This window comes from Electrophorus electricus, chromosome 17 (genome assembly GCF_013358815.1).
Source record: "Electrophorus electricus isolate fEleEle1 chromosome 17, fEleEle1.pri, whole genome shotgun sequence".
Classification (NCBI taxonomy): Eukaryota; Metazoa; Chordata; class Actinopteri; order Gymnotiformes; family Gymnotidae; genus Electrophorus; species Electrophorus electricus.
In genome coordinates this window covers 2,973,258-2,992,505 of record NC_049551.1, presented here as the reverse complement: position 1 = coordinate 2,992,505, position 19,248 = coordinate 2,973,258, and the positions used below count along the sequence as shown (strand labels likewise).

At 47.7% G+C, this 19,248-nt stretch overlaps 2 protein-coding genes across 2 annotated transcripts in view; both read left to right on the top strand.

Annotated features, from left to right (window-relative positions):
* depdc5 (DEP domain containing 5, GATOR1 subcomplex subunit) overlaps positions 1-15,356 on the top strand; it is a 28,147-nt gene extending 12,791 nt beyond the window's left edge. The window contains 18 exon segments of the mRNA XM_035535386.1: positions 626-740; positions 743-788; positions 1,526-1,646; positions 4,716-4,883; positions 5,765-5,987; positions 6,334-6,467; positions 6,895-7,006; positions 7,445-7,492; positions 7,840-7,973; positions 8,117-8,191; positions 8,639-8,771; positions 9,075-9,180; positions 9,613-9,852; positions 12,045-12,214; positions 12,541-12,712; positions 13,031-13,091; positions 14,337-14,419; positions 14,755-15,356. Coding sequence (XP_035391279.1) covers positions 626-740; positions 743-788; positions 1,526-1,646; positions 4,716-4,883; positions 5,765-5,987; positions 6,334-6,467; positions 6,895-7,006; positions 7,445-7,492; positions 7,840-7,973; positions 8,117-8,191; positions 8,639-8,771; positions 9,075-9,180; positions 9,613-9,852; positions 12,045-12,214; positions 12,541-12,712; positions 13,031-13,091; positions 14,337-14,419; positions 14,755-15,053 — 2,440 coding nt within the window. The 3' untranslated portion in view covers positions 15,054-15,356.
* A 595-nt stretch (positions 15,357-15,951) lies between these two features.
* ywhah (tyrosine 3-monooxygenase/tryptophan 5-monooxygenase activation protein, eta polypeptide) lies at positions 15,952-19,214 on the top strand. The gene is made up of 2 exons (XM_027006458.2): positions 15,952-16,433; positions 17,462-19,214. The coding sequence occupies exons 1-2, from the start codon at positions 16,347-16,349 to the stop codon at positions 18,113-18,115; spliced, it is 741 nt and encodes a 246-aa protein (XP_026862259.1). The 5' UTR covers positions 15,952-16,346; the 3' UTR covers positions 18,116-19,214.
* The last annotated feature ends 34 nt before the right edge of the window (positions 19,215-19,248 follow it).

Below are 19,248 nucleotides of genomic sequence, written 5' to 3'. Positions count from 1 at the left end.
ACATCGCCTCTCTCACACACACACACACCTACTCTCGGTCTTTCTCTCGCTTACACACACAGTCTCACTCTGCAGTGACCTGGTTTTAAACCCAGCACTGTTGTCACACATTCATGCACATAACAGTACAACAGCTAAAGTCCTTCACGCTTTGGGCTTCACCGTGCCTTCGAGCCCATGTGTTTCTGTGTGGAGCCTTTACATGACTGCAACAGAGAGAACACAGAGAGGACAGGCTGAAGAGCACAGGCTCTGTCCTGGAACACAGAGAGCACTGGCTGTATCAGAAGAGCACAGGCTCTGTTCCAGAACACAGAGAGCACAGACTGTACCAGAAGAGCACAGGCTCTGTTCCAGAACACAGAGAGCACAGGCTGTACCAGAAGAGCACAGGCTCTGTTCCAGAACACAGAGAGCACAGGCTATACCAGAAGAGCACAGGCTCTGTTTTGTAACACTGAGAGCACAGGCTGTACCAGAAGAGCACAGGCTCTGTTTTGTAACACTGAGAGCACAGGCTGTACGAGAAGAGCACAGGCTGTTTTGTAACAATGAGAGCACAGGTTCTGTTCCTGAGTCCTTTGATCTTAACAGCTCCCTCTCTGTGCGTGTTTGTGCGTGTCAGGCGTGATGATGACGCTCCCATAATGACTGCGCCGCGCGTGTTTGAGGAGTTCATCTGTCAGAGGCTGATGCAGGGCTATCAAATCATCGTCCAGCCCAACAACAGGAAAGCCCCCGCCCACCGTAGCCCCCGCCTCTTAGCAGTAGCCCCCTCTATTCCCGAGGTAAGGGTCGGCTGTGGCACGTCCCTGCACAGTTTAGTGTGTCCCTCCTATGCTCACTTACCTGTTTAGCCCATGAGTTTATTATGGGCACTGTACACTGTTGTAAATGCACTGCAGTATTCAGGCAGAAACGGGGCAAGATCAGTTTATTTGTGTAGCACTTTTCATACACAGCAGCAATTCAAAGTGCATCGCAAAAGGCATAAAAGAACAATAAGTTTATTACATCCTGAGATCTATCACCTTGGGAAAGGTTTTGCCAAAAAGAGTTAAATACAGTTTATTTAAAGAAATAAAATGAAAACAATCATGATTAATAAAATCAAATCAGTAAAAATCAATAATCAATAATAAATAAAGTGCATGAAATCAAAGAAATAAGGAGGTTGTTTGTGTTCTCGTGCCCCAAATGGGTCCTCAACCCTTTCTCACGTTTTATTTTTCTCCTTCTTTTTGTGCCGTTGTTGTTCTCTCTCTCTCTCTCTCCCTCTCTCTCTCTCTCTCTCTCTCTCTCTCTCTCTCTCTCTCTCTCCCTCTCTCTCTCCCCCTCTCTCTCTCTCCCCCCCTCTCTCTCCCCCTCTCCCTCTCTCTCTCTCTGTCTCTCTCTCCCTCTGTCTCCCTCTCTCTCTCCCTCTGTCTCCCTCCCTCTCTCTCTCTCTCTCTCTCCCTCTGTCTCTCTCTCTCGCTCTCTCTCTCTCCCTCTCTCTCTCTCTCTCTCTCTCTCTCTCCCCCCCCAGGCCTGGTGGCTAGGCGGAAAGCAGAAGAGGAGGAGAGTCTGTACTGGTTGAGCATGGGCCGAACCTTCCATAAAGTCTGTCTGAAAGACAAGATCATCACCGTCACCCGTTACCTGCCCAAGTCAGTATTGCACTCCTCTACACACACGCCAACACACTCCTCTACACACGCCAACACACTCCTCTACACACACACCAACACACTCCTCTACACACACGCCAACACACTCCTCTACACACACACTCCTCTACACACACGCCAACACACTCCTCTACACACACACAAACACACTCCTCTACACACACACAAACACACTCCTCTACACACACGCCAACACACTCCTCTACACACACTCATCTACACACACGCCAACACACTCCTCTACACACACGCCAACACACTCCTCTACACACACGCCAACACACTCCTCTACACACACACTCATCTACACACACACCAACACACTCCTCTACACACACACCAACACACTCCTCTACACACACGCCAACACACTCCTCTACACACACACACTCATCTACACACATGCCAACACGCTCCTCTACACACACACTCATCTACACACATGCCAACACACTCCTCTACACACACGCCAACACACTCCTCTACACACACGCCAACACACTCCTCTACACACACGCCAACACACTCCTCTACACACACACTCATCTACACACATGCCAATACACTCCTCTACACACACGCCAACACACTCCTCTACACACACGCCAACACACTCCTCTACACACACGCCAACACACTCCTCTACACACACACGCCAACACACTCCTCTACACACACACGCCAACACACTCCTCTACACACACGCCAACACACTCCTCTACACACACGCCAACACACTCCTCTACACACACACTCATCTACACACATGCCAATACACTCCTCTACACACACGCCAACACACTCCTCTACACACACGCCAACACACTCCTCTACACACACGCCAACACACTCCTCTACACACACGCCAACACACTCCTCTACACACACACGCCAACACACTCCTCTACACACACGCCAACACACTCCTCTACACACACACGCCAACACACTCCTCTACACACACACGCCAACACACTCCTCTACACACACACTCCTCTACACACACGCCAACACACTCCTCTACACACACGCCAACACACTCCTCTACACACACACACACACACACCAACACACTCCTCTACACACACACCAACACACTCCTCTACACACACACACCAACACACTCCTCTACACACACACCAACACACTCCTCTACACACACACCAACACACTTCTCTACACACACACTCCTCTACACACACCAACACACTTCTCTACACACACACTCCTCTACACACTCACCAACACACTCCTCTATACACTCACCAACACACTCCTCTATACACTCACCAACACACTCCTCTATACACTCACCAACACACTCCTCTATACACTCACCAACACACTCCTCTATACACTCACCAACACACTCCTCTATACACTCACCAACACACTCCTCTACACTCATAAACACACTCCTCTACACTCACACACACTCTACACACACACCAACACATTCCTCTACGCTCATGCCAACACATTCCTCTACGCTCATGCCAACACATTCCTCTACGCATTAACCAACACACTCCTCTACGCTCTAACCAACACACCCTTCTGCGCTCACGCCTACACACCCTTCTGCGCTCACGCCTACACACCCTTCTGCGCTCACGCCTACACACCCCTCTGCGCTCACGCCAACACACCCCTCTGCGCGCTAACCAACACACTCCTCTACGCTCACGCCTACACACCCCTCTACGCGCTAACCAACACACTCCTCTACACTCACACCAACACATTCCTCTACGCATTAACCAACACACCCCTCTACGCTCACGCCAACACACCCCTCTGCGCTCACGCCAACACACCCCTCTACGCTCACGCCAACACACTCGTCTACGCGCTAACCAACACACCCCTCTACGCTCACGCCAACACACCCCTCTGCGCTCACGCCAACACACCCCTCTGCGCTCACGCCAACACACTCCTCTACGCTCACGCCTACACACCCCTCTACGCGCTAACCAACACACTCCTCTACGCATTAACCAACACACCCCTCTACGCTCACGCCAACACACCCCTCTACGCTCACGCCAACACACCCCTCTGCGCTCACGCCAACACACCCCTCTGCGCGCTAACCAACACACTCCTCTACGCTCACGCCTACACACCCCTCTACGCGCTAACCAACACACTCCTCTACGCTCACGCCAACACACCCCTCTACGCGCTAACCAACACACTCCTCTACGCTCACGCCAACACACCCCTCTACGCGCTAACCAACACACTCCTCTACGCTCACGCCAACACACCCCTCTACGCGCTAACCAACACACTCCTCTACACTCACACCAACACACTCCTCTACGCGCTAACCAACACACCCCTCTACGCTCACGCCAATACACTCGTCTACATTCTCGTCTACACTCACACAAACACACTTGTTTACACTCACACTAACACATATTGGTCTTAACACTAACACATTCTTACAAAACTCCAGATCTTACTTTTCTTGCTCAAGAATGATTCATTATGGGACTGGTGTCACTACAATATGGGACTGGTGGTCCATCTGTGCCTTTATTTAGCCAATGTACTCCGTGTGCCAGCCAGCTTAGAAGCATTTTTGTTTACTGACTAAGTTCTGTTGTTGGAATTTTGGCACTGGGGTCCAACAGCACACTAAGCAGCTAGGTTAGTAAGGCTATGTAATGTGTTTAATATTTTGAGGATTATTAATATTTTGATATTATTAATGATAATAACTGTAAACACATTGTTGTTAGTTATAGTGTTAGTTATAATTAGTGATTTAATTACTTACCTAGCTATACTTCTAGGTTGGATTACATTGTCTTCACTAAGATGACCTGGTGGCTTTGAAGGAACTGCTTTGTTGGCATTATTTATGTGTGTGTGTGTGTGTGTGTGTGCGTGTGTGTGTATGTATATATATATATATGTGTGTGTGTGTGTGTGTGTGTGTGTGTGTGTGTGTGCGTGTGTGTGTATATATATGTATATGTGTGTGTATATATGTGTGTGTGTGTGTGTGTGTGTGTGTGTGTGTGTGTGTGTCAGGTATCCATATGAGTCAACACAGATCCAGTACAGTTACAGTCTGTGCCCCCCCCACGCCGGCGGCTGCTTCCTGCCATGCTGGGTGGAGTTCAGTCATGAGCGTCTGGAGGAGTACAAGTGGAACTACCTGGACCAGTACATCTGCTCTGCCGGCTCGGAGGACTTTAGGTGCACAAACCTTAACACTGTTTCTCTCCCAAAAGATGGAACGATTTTGTCAGTTCTCACCAGCTTTCATAAAATGTTTGCTAGATCCACAGTTTACGTGCATGAACACATCCAGTTCTCATGCTCACATGATCCTGAAGGGCGATTAGCATACCAACCAGCGCTCCCGATTTTCCTGGGAGCCTCCCTATTTTTAGCCCTTTGTCCCGCGGTGTTCAATACTGTTAAACTCCTATTTGATAGCAATGTAAATTAAATGTGTGTTTCTCGGTTTCTGTGTGGGCTGTGTGGGGTGGTACCTGGCAACCCAATCTAGAAGCAAATATGAGCAGGTGAAAACGTTTCTGCCTGACTTGTGACGCTTGTGAAGTTTGCCATGTTTGAGTTTGCCAATGAAAATGGATGAAACGGTTCCAGAGAAAAAGAAATGCAGGTTTAAATTTCAGTTCACTTGAGGATGAGACCGTCCCTTTAATGCTTCCAGCAGACACCAAGCGTTTTGTGAGCTATATCAGGCCGACTTCATCATAGAGCATGATGAGAAAAACAACATTACCAAACATGCTAGCAAGGATAGCTAACTATGCTAAACACAGGCAAGCTGTGGAGGTATTTATGAGCTATGAACCTTTAATTAATGAATTAAATTAAATCTACTTTCACATCTTTGTTTTTATCTTTATCTTTAATCTGTGGTGTAGGATTATATGGAGTTATTTGGGGGCGGGGCCATTGAGGGAAGGCCATTTGCTAATAACTTGGAATATTTCCTGCTTTTTCTGCTGGGTTTTAACCACCTGAGTTTATGTGCAGGTTTACTGTACCTGATGTATTTTTAAGTCTTATCCATATTTATTTATCGTCTTTTAAACCTTCTGTAGTCTTATCGACTCACTGAAGTTTTGGCGCACCCGCTTCCTGTTGCTGCCCGTGGGCGGGGCCAAGCGAGTGGCAGATGGTGAGGGCCACTGGGACGTGTATGGGGACGGGCCGGGGGCGGGTCGAGATGGATCATCGGAGTGCACCCTTCTTGATGGGTTCATCCGCTTCCTGGAGGGACTGAACAGGATCCGCAGACGGCATCGATCTGATCGCATTATCCGGGTGAGTAAGCAGGAAAGTCAGGGGAACACATTACCGGAGGTGGAACCATCCAGAAAACATAATACTGGATATTACTCCAAGTGGGAATGTTGGCATCTGTCCCAGCTTAGTTCATTTAGATAAACTTCCGTTTCAGTCTTTTTAGTTGAACTGATTTTTTGAACGTTGGCTCAGTGTTAAAGTTCACTGGCATGTTTAACAGATGGTTTCGGACAAGTGTGTGGTGTTCATTTCTGTCACCTTGTGACTAAATCTGATACTGCTCTGATACTGAGATGATGGAAGAAACCCCAGCCACACAGAGGCATTGCCTTCGTCTTACAGTTGCTGTTCGTCACGGTTACAGAAAAGCGCGAGTATGAAAGGCCTGCAGGTGACGGGCCCACTGTCTCCTTACACCCCAGAGCCTATAGCGCCCCCCCTGGTCAAGAAGGGTGCTTCAGCCCTCTCCACACTGCTGGAGCTGGACCAGACCAACAAGTGAGTTGCAATGGATCCCTGGAGTGCACCGATCCGCTCACTCAGCGGAACACAAACACTTGTTTACCTGAACAGACGTTTGGGTGAGGTGCACCATGTCGTGGCCCTAGAGGAGACTCCACTCAGTACTATAAAACGTCTTCAGTGTCTTGTCATGCTATTTAGAGATGTGTGCACGTATGGGTGAATGTATACACCCCCCCCCCCCCCCACACACCTATTTCAGTATGGCAGTTATGACGACAATGAAATAATGAGAACTACAGTAAAAAATACCCCCCCCCCCCAATTCTTTCATGGTCTCTCTCTCTCTGTCTCTCTCTCACATTCTGTCTCTGTCTGTTTCCCTCCCTGTTTGTCTGTTTCTCTCTTTCTCTTTTTTTCTCTCTCTCTCTCTCTCTCTCTCTCTCTCTCTCTCTCTATCCAGATCTTTGGAGGAGCAGGTTGTGGCTCAGCATGGGGTGGGTAAACCTGGCACCCCCTTCAGCGACGCTGCCACCGTTGCCATGGCAACCACCTGCGTAGACAGTCCTCGGAAGGTGAGTCCTCTGTGAAATGAAGGCAGAGGAAGTAAGGGGGTATAGCAGGGAATAAGGTGTCTGAACGTTTCCCCTGTGCTTGTGGACATGTTTTGTGACGTGTTTTTGGTTGGGTTTGTCAGTGCTTGGCCTTTTTCTGCATTGCGCTTAGTGTCGGTGCTTTCAGATGTGTTTCGTGGGCGCAGGGTCTGGTGTTCCTGTACTTTGTTCTTGCCTGTCTCTGCAGGGCCACCGAGCTGCACTGTCTTCTAACACCCAGCTAGGCTTAGCGTACTGTAGCAGCTCGCAGGCAGTACGTGTACGTGTATGACAGACTGAACTGTGCAGTGCTGACTCCCTCCAGGCCCTTCTAGCTATGGTGATCCTTTCTGGGTTCTCTCTCTCCCTCTCTCTCTCTCCCTCCCACCCACCTGGTGTTTTCCTCCTCCATGCTGACAGGAAGCTGCCTTCATGTTGGATTTTATTCGTAGCCCTCGTTCCTCTCAGGTCAGTAAAGCCCCTGACACTCTCTGTCTCTGTCTCTGTCTCTCTGTCTCTCTGTCTCTCTCTCTCTCTCTCTCTCTCTCTCTCTCTCTCTCTCTCTCTCCCTCCCTCCCCTGTGTATGTATGGCACGTGCATGTCTTGTGGACATGTATGCTTGTTTGGTCTGGTTCTTGCATATGATAAACATGTATGTTGGCCATTGTCAGTAACCAGCTATCACATCACTATCTGATACAAATACTGGTACTGTACCACATGTTGGAGTTGTACTTAGCAGCTGATGTGTCATGGGGACGATGGTTAATGTTAATAATGTTAATAACCTGTAAGCTCTGATTGGTTCTTCTAGATGCTTGCTGAGTTACCTGTTGCCAATCCTGCTGATTCTGGGTTAATGGACAAAGGAGGGAGCCAACCAAGTGAGAGGACAGCTGGGGGTGGAGCTACAGGAGACCCAGGCTTGGCCAGTACCACTGACACAGGGTAAGGGGTGGGTGCTTGACAGGGTAGGATAAACTTTAGGCTGCAGTTTAACCCAGTATACTGCCATTAGGTAAAATCAAATGTATTTTGACAAATGACCAGGAATGTTAACATAAATGGGTCTGACTGTCCTGTTGCTGCAGGGGACAGCAGGGCTGTCCGAGTCTGTCATCGTCTTCCACTCTGCTGGAGATTCTGGAGGCCATCAAACACCCAGTGTAAGAGTCTGTGTGTCGTAAACCATCCTTGAAGCAGTGGATTCTGACCACACCCTACAGAGTTTAACACACCTAACACACAGTTCCTCGGGACCTTCAGGAATTACCTGAATAGTACAGCCAGGATTTTAGCTAAACTAAAAGAGGAGTCTGGCACAGGACATTTTCTACTCTGCTTTTTAAATTTGTTAATTAACTCCAAGTAGTAACGTATTTAACTCATATAACCAAAGTCCTCAGATACCCCTAAAATTCCTTTTAGTGTCTTTATAATGACTGAAGATCTCAGAAGATTACAGAAACAGTGCAGTGTGATAGTCCTATCTGTATTGGACTGGCATTGTGCTATTTGTTCACGTGTGTGTGTGTGTTTGTGTGTGTGTGTGTGTGTGTGTGTGTGTGTGTGTGTGTGTGTGTGTGTGTGTGTGTGTGTGTGTGTGTGCGCAGCACTGGAGTGCAGTTGTTGTCGGAGCACAAGGGTCTGCCACCCAGCTGTTTCATAAGCTCTGATGTGGTACACTGGCTGGTGCACACAGTGGAGAATGTGTCCACGCAGGGTGTTGCCGTGGAGATCATGCAGGTACTGCACAGGCACACGTGAAAGCTTGGCTTCTCACTATCTCTCCGTATCTCTGTGCTAAGCATCTGGGTCTGTATTTGGTCTGTATTATTTTTCCATCTTGAATTTCTGTACATTCTGATTAATTAATATAAATGGGGCACTTAAGCATGCATATGTGTGTTGTGTATTTTATTGGTTTTCTTGTGAATTGTTGTAGGTGGGGTGTATTTTTGTGTGTTTGTGTTCGTTCTAGTTAAAGAGTTTTATGATGTTCATATGGGTGATGCTGGTGTGTGTGTGTGTGTTTTTGTATTCCTGTAGAAAATGCAGGATGAAGGTCTGATTTCTCACGCGTCAGGTGACGCCATGCGAACCTTCATCTATGGTTTCTACCTCTACCGGATTGTAGACAAGGAGAGTGAGAAGGGTGAGACTCAGTGCTGGGACCTGCTTCTTGTATTTATTATGGCTGTTTGATCAGCCTGTGACGACACAGAGCGCAACAGACCTGGATCTGAGCCCTGATTCACCCTGAGCCCCCTCTGAGATCTTTACCACAGCCCAGACCTCAGAGACCATCAGCCAGTTCAGAGCGTTGGTCCAGTCCAGCCCCTAACACACCTGACGCAGGTGATGAAGGTCTGTAGAACACCACACTCAGGTGTGTTTGGAGCTGGTACAGAGCAAAGATGTGGACTCAGAAGAGTCCTGCTTGGCACTGGCCGCCGAAGGGTTAACAGGTTACAAAAAAAATAATCCTGCAGTGGGGCTGTTCAGTGCGAACGTTCATGGACCATTTGAGATTTTGTATGTTGTAATGGAGAAAAAAGTGTGGTGCCCTTCTGCCCACCTTCCTCAGGCCCCACCGCCCAGCTGCCACCAGGGGGCACTAGCGTGTGGTCGACCGCGGCGCTGGAGGACTTCGCGCTCTTCCAGAGGAAGTGGTTCGAGGTGGCATTTGTGGTGGAGGAGCGGCGGCCCTGCGACCTGCCGTCGTTCCTGTTGCCATGGCTACCCAGCCGGCCGGCATCGTACGCAAGTAGGCACAGCTCCTTCAGCCGCAGCTTCGGAGGACGCAGCCAGGCCGCCGCCCTGCTAGGTACCGCCAGCTCAGCCCCGCCCCCCAGAGCAACTCCAGCTCCGCCCCATCCCACCAGCATGACACGCCCCCTCAGAGTCCTGGACACGTGTGGAGGGAGAGAAAGATGGCCGTCACACAGAGTCCATAAGCAGTTTCATTATACTAAATCATTACGCTGACATAGAGCTCAGTTCTAATGGAGGAGGCCATTCAGAAGGGTTCCAAGTAAGTGTCGAGTATGATGCCGGAAAAGTTAGAAAAGGCACATTTGTCTACATTTGGCTGGTTATTGTAATCTGCAGAGTTGTGTACGTAAAGCGGAGGTTTTAGGAATATTAGTAGGCTGCGCTCCTATTCTCCTGTAGCATTCTTTTACCTCTGCTTTGGTTAAATGAAAGAAATCAGCCATTTAAGTTTGACAAAAATAAACAAGCGTCCCTGTAAACTGTTTTCATCAAACCGTAGTGTCGTTCCCAAATTCAGACTCTGGAGAAGTGTAGCCTCTTGTAAATGTGCATTTTTCATGCTCATAAAGGAATATTCCGGCAATAAACCTCCAAAGCCTTATTTTTAAGCATTCAGTATAATTTAAAATGGTTTTAAAGTGTTTGTCCTCTCAAATACTTCCATGGACATAATCTATTATTCAGTTATTTATAACCATAAGCATAAAAACATTTTAGTGTCATAATGTCTATAAAAATGTGAATTATAATAGGTATGTTAATAATTATAAATAATTACAGCTATCTTAGCAACTTGCACGACTACTAGCCTGGCTCCAGTTTTATGAAAGTTGTTTGACTCCTTAGTTACAGTTACAGGATCAGCTAACAGCATGACATTTTAATCACACACAAACATTTGTCAGTGTTGCTATATTAGCAGTTAGCATGTTAGAGTTTCTAAAAGCAATCCCTCATCATTCTGCCCTGTATATACTCTAAAACTAAGTGTTGGACAAATAAAAACAGTAAAAATGTAAATTGCCATAATTGCTAGAAAAATATTATGTGGGTATTTTCTTTTTTCTTCCCACCCCCCCCCCCCCCCCCCCCCCCCCCCCCCCCGTTTTCGAGGGTTCGTGTTGACGTATTCCTTTCCTACTCTGACCTAAATGGGGTGTGTTGGAGCTGGGGAAAACACTAATCTGTGAGGTGGGTGCTGCAGCTTAGAGCCTGCACTTGGACACCCTGCACTAGAGAGTGTCGCGTGTGGATATTTAACCGGGAATTGGCATCCTCTCACAGGCCAAAGCCCCAGGCTGCTGTGCAGTGTCCACGCTTATATGGACTCTGTGTGCGCCTGGTCTCTCCTCCTGCTCTGCAGCACTGCATGCTGACAGTAGTGGGTTAGCAGTCTGTAGAAGAACCAGCCCCGTCTCACCTACACCTGTCCTTTGTTAGTGTCTCCAGAGTTCATAAACCCTCCTGTGATCGAATCAATCTGTAGATATTCACAATGTGGACAAGTGAGTCAGTTCTACTATCTGTTAATCCAATAACTGTTGTGATGGTGTGCATTCAGACATCTGCTCTGTCCAACCACAACAATAATTAAGTAAGCCACAGTGTTGGATATCCAATCAGAGGCCGGCCTTATGAACTGATTGCCCTGTTGACCCTGTGGTGGCTCGGCTGTAGCTATAGTGGCGCGTGTGCATGCAGTGCCACACGCGAGTGTGTGCGAGTGTGTGCGAGTGTGTGTGCATGTGGCATTGCCTCGCTGTCCTCCAGCTTTTCGCTGCCCCTAACCCACTCTTAAGCTGTCTCTGCCCACAAGCTGCTTCACTCACTTTAGCTTTTTCCTGCCAACACAGATTAATTTATATTAAAACAAGTAATGAACAATCATTACTTGTTTTAATATAAATACCTCAGGCAGAAAATTCTTCCACAGCTAGTAAAATATGAAGGTAAAATAGCAGTGACTAATGATCAATAATTATTGATGATATGCGCATTTTCCCAAAAACCCTGTTTACTCTAATGTTACATCATATGTTAACAACCATCTGGTGTTCTTCATAAAGAGGACATGAAAGTATAAAAAATAATGTAGGGGCCCCAAACTGACATCATCACATTTATCATCCCTCTTTCCAATTCTTCTATCCTTTTATTTGCTCTTATTTCTTTCCTTTTAATTTTTTTGATCCATCCATCCATCCATCCGTTTGTGTATCTCTCTCCCTGGCTTCCATTTCCAAGCCTCTTCAGTTCCTGAGCAGAAGACGGTCACCTTGGATGTGGACGTCAACAACCGCAGCGACCGCACAGAATGGTGTAGCTGCTATTACCACGGCAACTTCTCACTCAACTCATCTTTTGAAATCAAACTGCACTGGATGGCTGTCACAGCAGCTGTGCTCTTCGAGATGGTCAGTGCACAACTGCACACCAGGGAACAGATGGAGCCAATCACTTAGGAAACACGCACATGCGCTGTGCTGCAGGCCGTGATTGATGACAAATGCTTCAATCACTGTTCTGTTGAAATAAAACTGAATAGAGGTCCTGCGCGTGCGCATGCACACACACACACACACACACACACACACACACACACACACACACACACACACACACACACACACACACACACACACACTCCTTCCTCCTCATTCTGACACTGGCTCCTACATTCTGTCTCTCTCTGTGTGTGCGTGCGTGCGTGTGTGCGTGCATGACTCTTTTATCATGGCAGGTCCAGGGCTGGCACAGGAAGGCGGCGTCGTGTGGTTTCCTCCTGGTGCCTGTGCTGGAGGTGCCGTTTGCTCTACCCTCCTACCTGTATGGTGACCCTCTGCGCGCTCAGCTCTTCATCCCCCTGAACATCCAGAGTCTGCTCCGCGAGGCCACCGACAACCTCTTCGAAGGTGGGCACAAAGAAAAAGGCTCTGTTCGTTTGGTCCGACAGTGGCTCTGAATACAGGGCTTCCTGAAAAGCGTCCTAACACAAAGATTACATTCAAATGGAAGAGCGAGTATTACACTGAACACTCTCTCTCTCTCATTTAAGATGTGCTTAATACTATGATGCTTTTGAGAAACAGAGGCACTGCACGTCCTGCTCAGACTACTGCTCTGTTCATCCTTCCTACCCCAGAAACTGATGTAATTAGTGTGAGCTGGAACTGTGTAACCTGCCAGGGTCACTGATGTCAGATACTGATGTCTTTGTGTGCTTCCACCAGGGTTTGAACCGGAGACATACTGGGACAGGATGCAGCTCTTCCAGGAGGCTATTCTCTACAGGTGGACTGTATAAGATCACACTGTATAAGATCACACTGTATAAGATCACACTGTATAAGGTCCCACTACATAAGATTACACTGTTTATCACACTATAAGAACACACTATATAAGATCACACTGTATAAGATCACTGTGTATAACATCACACTACATAAGATCACACTGTATAAGATCCCCCTACATAAGATTACACTCTATAAGATCACACTGTATATCACACTATAAGAACACTATATAAGATCACACTGTATAAGATCACACTGTATAAGATCACACTACATAAGATTACACTGTATAAGATCACACTGTATATCACACTATAAGAACACTGTATAAGATCACACTGTATAAGATCACACTGTATAAGATCCCCCTACATAAGATTACACTCTATAAGATCACACTGTATATCACACTATAAGAACACTATATAAGATCACACTGTATAAGATCACACTGTATAAGATCACACTGTATATCACACTATAAGAACACACTATATAAGATCACACTGTATAAGATCACTGTGTATAACATCACACTACATAAGATCACACTGTATAAGATCCCCCTACATAAGATTACACTCTATAAGATCACACTGTATATCACACTATAAGAACACTATATAAGATCACACTGTATAAGATCACACTGTATAAGATCACACTGTATAAGATCACACTGTATATCACACTATAAGAACACACTATATAAGATCACACTGTATAAGATCACTGTGTATAACATCACACTACATAAGATCACACTGTATAAGATCCCCCTACATAAGATTACACTCTATAAGATCACACTGTATATCACACTATAAGAACACTATATAAGATCACACTGTATAAGATCACACTACATATCACTGTATAAGATCACACTGTATAAGATCCCCCTACATAAGATTACACTCTATAAGATCACACTGTATATCACACTATAAGAACACTATATAAGATCACACTGTATAAGATCACACTACATATCACTGTATAAGATCACACTGTATATCACACTATAAGAACACTATATAAGATCACACTGTATAAGATCACACTGTATAAGATCACACTGTATAAGATCCCCCTACATAAGATTACACTCTATAAGATCACACTGTATATCACACTATAAGAACACTATATAAGATCACACTGTATAAGATCACACTGTATAATATCACAGTGCATAAGATCACAATCCTCACACAGTTCTCTTTCCCTTCCACAGGTTTGGGTTTGTCCAGGACAAGTTTTCTGCATCAAACTTCAACTTCCCTGCTGAAAACAAGCCACAGTACATTCATGTCACAGGTGCAGGAAATCACATTTACAACACACAGCCCATTCATGTCACAGGTGCAGGACATTTGCATTTTGTATTTTTTAGTCCAAAGAATGTCCTGAAAGGAACTTGTTTACTCTCCCTTCTCTCCTGTCTGTTATGCCCTCTGTTCCTGCCACTCTGTAATGTGATATCAGGTGTTCAAAGGCTGACATGAGAGTGGATGGTGTGTGAATGGATGTAGCTTTAAATGTACAGCATAAGCAAAGGGCAAGAATGATTCTCAGCAAGTCTATCTGTCAAATGATGTTTAAAAACGGTCTGTAAAGAAGGTTCATTGAAGCAGAACCCCCTCTCCCCACAGGGACGGTCTTCTTGCAGTTGCCCTATTCTAAGAGGAAGTACTCAAGCAGTCAGCAGCGCAGACGCCGGAACTCTGGCTCGTCGGCCTGCCAGGGCCTGTTTGGCGGTGAGGAGAGGGTGGGCTACTACTGGGCCTACAACACCATGCTGACAAAAGCGTGGCGCACCAGCCTGCTGGGCGACGAGAAGCTGGCTGATCGCCTCCTCCGAGACTTCACCGACTTCTGCTCCAACAAGGACAACCGCCTGGTTGCCTTCTGGGACAGCTGTGTGGAGAAAATGAACTCCAGTGCCCCCTGACAGAGCTACCAAGAGAGGAGGCGGGGAGGGGAGTGATGGAAAGGCACACTGCAGGGGCTTGGGACTTGGTATGAGGACAGAGTTTTGCTTTGGTTGAGAACTGCTGCTGTTGGCTTAACTCCTCCGTAGGGACGTGTGTGAGGTCCCGGTGCACGGATCTCTGTTTCTCTTAATAATGAGATAATGGCTAACAGGCTGGCTGTGGGGACCAATCAGGAGTGGCCTCAGTCAGTATGTGAGTTCACGAGTGCCGCTTTAATATCTAAAGTACCGCCTAGAAAAATAAAGAACTAATTGAACATCTTTGAAGTTGGAGTTCACTGTGACAGCAGTGGTGTATGTAGTCTGTAATGTGACACATGCGGAGTAACACGCTGTTTTGTGTGTGTGTGTGTGTGTGTGTGTGTAAAACATGCTAAAGTAATGCAAGCTTCAGTCTACTGAAGGGCCATATTTTAATAATGGCTAATAATAAATGTGGTGTAATAAATGTTATTAAAAGTACAAGAGATAAAAGTATTGAAAACTTAGCCCCAATGGTCAGAATAACCTGAACACAGGTGTGAAGGAATATCTAAATCTGAACATAAAATCTTGATATAATCACATGTTTGGCCATGGTGTTATGGGCTTTGCAACACTGCGCGTTTTACACAAGGACAATTAGTACGGGCGTATTGCGTCTATTCAGCCCATTTCTCTATAAGCGACGCTGCTATTGGTGGAATTCAATCATCTAGCATGCGGAAGAGCCTTCCAACACGCGCAGGCGCACTGAGCTGCTGCACCGAAGAATGCAGCACGCTGCACGCCGCACTGCGCAGCCGCGAGCTTGCAGCGCGCGTGTCTATTTTTAGAAAATTACGTCACCCTGAAATACAAACGAGCGCGTGCCCCCGCCCCCTCCACCCTGTTCGCCAGGAGTGACAGGACGGTTGCAGCAGCTCCAGCTCCAGCTCCAGCTCCAGCTCTCGGTCGCTGAAAGAGTCGTGCGAGGCTCGGAGGAGAGCGGGTCGGTCGATCGGTCGGTCGGTCGGTCAGGAGAGGAGAAGCAAGCGCAACCTTCCCCATCGGGCTGCAAACCTGCTGCACAGGCACGTGCGCGCCTGCCCTTACATTCCGCTCGCGCTTGTCCGCGTTTTGTCCTGCGCGCTTTGCGTGCAACCGACCTTGGGCGGAACGCGCGTAGTACCGATAAGCCTAGACGGGACAAAAGTCCTTTTTAAGTCGCCGACGAGTCCGGGGGTTTGTTCCGAGGACCGCACACCTCGTGCCCAGACAGCAGGGGAGAACATGGCAGACCGCGAGCAACTCATCCAGCGAGCACGACTGGCGGAGCAGGCGGAGCGCTACGATGACATGGCCTCCGCGATGAAACTGGTGAGCGCCGCATGAACCGCGCAGATTTGCACTCGAGCCATGAACCGGGAGCATTGCGAGTGCGCGGCTAGCACGTTGGAACCGAGCCGCAATAAGGAGACTGTGGTCTCTTTGTCGTGGTTGAAGGACCTGTTTGTGATACAATAACCCCGATTTGGGCTCTTCCTCCCTCCCAAACGAGGGACGGGGAGAGACGGTGAGTCGGTGTTTTAAGCCTGCCACTGACATGTGAACGCAGATGCACAGTAACGGTCCGATCTTTAGAATATCGGTCCGATCGGTAAACTGGGCGCTACTGGGCAGAGGCGCAGAGTTGGCGCAGAGGGCGGCGCTTACAAACGTCCGCACATTTAGCGAGTAGCGATGCTGAGGCGTCGCTGGCCAACCCGCTGTGCGCCCTCGCACAAAAGAGCTATATTAAAAATATTGAACAGCCTTAGGTTATTGCCACAGCCCGTGATCGCCTGTACGGTGAGAACATGCGCATTCCCGAATCCATCGATGCAACATTATCCGCCAGAACTGACATCTGTGCACAAAGGATGTTGACCAGTCGTGTCAGTCAGTATAGCTTCTCGGCTCCAGAATCGATTAATCGATTGATACAAGAGTCTGCCCGTCTTAAAGTTCTGGTCAGCAGTTTAAGCATGACATTATTTATTGTGGTTTTCCTGATTTTTGACCCAACACGTGTAGAGATTCCTCACTGACTGGAGAGAGGTCTACAGTATACAGAAGGAGACACAAACCACACTGCCATCTGCATCACCAAGCACATCCTATTATCCCAATTACCAACTTCACTGTGGTTTTTCTTTTTAAAGAAATGTTATGCTACATGCAACTTTTTTGAGTGTTTATATTTCAGTGTTGAAATATCCATTAAAATAAAAACGAGTAAAAGATGTCCGAGCACTTCTGCAGATTTTGAAGGGAAATGTTTTCTTCCCGAACACGGCCGTTCTCAGCGAGTTGAGGCATGTTTTTAGGCCAGTGCGTGGTCCTCAGCTCCTCTTCTCTCCCGCCAGGTGACGGAACTGAATGAGCTTCTGTCCAGCGAGGACCGGAACCTGCTGTCCGTCGCCTACAAGAATGTGGTGGGGGCGCGGCGCTCGTCCTGGCGCGTCGTCTCCAGCATCGAGCAGAAGACGGCCGTCAACGGCAGCGAGAAGAAGCTGGAGCTGGTGCAAGCCTACCGTGAGACCATTGAGAAGGAGCTGGAAGCCGTGTGCCAGGACGTGCTGGGCCTCCTCGATCGCTACCTCATCAAGAACTGCGACGACAGCCAGCTGGAGAGCAAGGTCTTCTACCTGAAGATGAAGGGCGACTACTACCGCTACCTGGCCGAGGTGGCCACGGGCGAGAAGCGCGCCTCCGCCGTCGAGTCCTCGGAGGGCGCCTACAAAGAGGCGTTCGACGTATGCAAGAGCATGCCAGCCACGCACCCCATCCGCCTGGGCCTGGCGCTCAACTTCTCCGTCTTCTACTACGAGATCCAGAACACGCCGGAGCAGGCCTGCCAGCTGGCCAAGGAGGCGTTCGACGAGGCCATCGGCCACCTAGACAATCTGAACGAGGACTCGTACAAGGACTCCACGCTCATTATGCAGCTCCTGAGGGACAACCTGACCCTCTGGACCAGTGACCAGCAGGACAGTGAGGGCGGCGAGCCCAATAACTGAGTCCCTACCTGGTCTGCACTTATGCTAGCTATCGTAGTCCACAACCCCCTCTGTTCTCGATATCCATTTGCTTTTCTTTGCTTTCACCAGGGTTGCTTTTGCCTTGTGGACCTTGGCAGCCTGTCTTTTGGTGTTTTTGCTTTCCAAAAACCCTTTTACCTCTAAGTGTTGCTCTCTCGCTCGTTCTCTCTTCGACTTTACCCTCTTTCCCTGTCTTGCGGTTCCTGCAGCCCCGTTCCCATAGGCCGCTCCTCTCCTCCTCCCATGATGAGCTGATAATTAGCCTACTGCTCTCCAAGTGACATTTACTTAGTGTGTTCTCTTTAGGACTCTCCATGGGGACTCTAAATCAATGCTAGATTATGCGATGAGGAAATCTGAGTACTATCCGCAGCACTGTCTGGTGCAGCCGCTCCGACTTGCGGCCAGGTTGTGTGGTTGTAACCTCCTCGTGCGCCTCTCCTCTGTATCTCTTATCATGTGCTTAGACGTGTGTGAATCTGTCTTCTCTTTGACACTGCATTGTTGTGAACGCTGCTAGTCCTGTGCACTGTGTTTGCCCGCAGCTAACTGGTCAGTCACCTGCCGCCAGTCGTGGGCAGGTCACTGGCTGGAGTCTGTGGGGCATGAGAGCCTTTGTTTAAGGTTACACATGCGATGAGTGAAAGAACACCATTAAAGACCATCGCCTGCCGGGGGAGCTCCGACACCCGCCTCCACGTCTAGTGCTTTATCCACTTTAGTTAGTTCATGCATTTGAGTGGTTAAATGTTATCTTGTTTTGCTTCCCTCTCACTCACACACACAACACATGGAACACAGATGGAACATGCACACCTTTTTAACAGTCAGCTTCCATCTAGCATGATGGAAGCTGACTGCTAAAAAGGTGTGCATGTTCCATCTGAATGAAGATGGATAAATTCTTTTTTTTATGTTAACTTTTAAAGTGCTGTTGGGTTTACTCTTAAGGTTTTACATTCATTGCTACGGAAATGTTTCTTTAATGACCATATAAGGGTGTAGTCTTCCACATATACGGTGAGGATTACTCATTTGTTCTTATAATTAATAAAGATTACGCATGTGGTGGTACTGATATATAACTGCAGAATGTGCATTATGATTAGGTT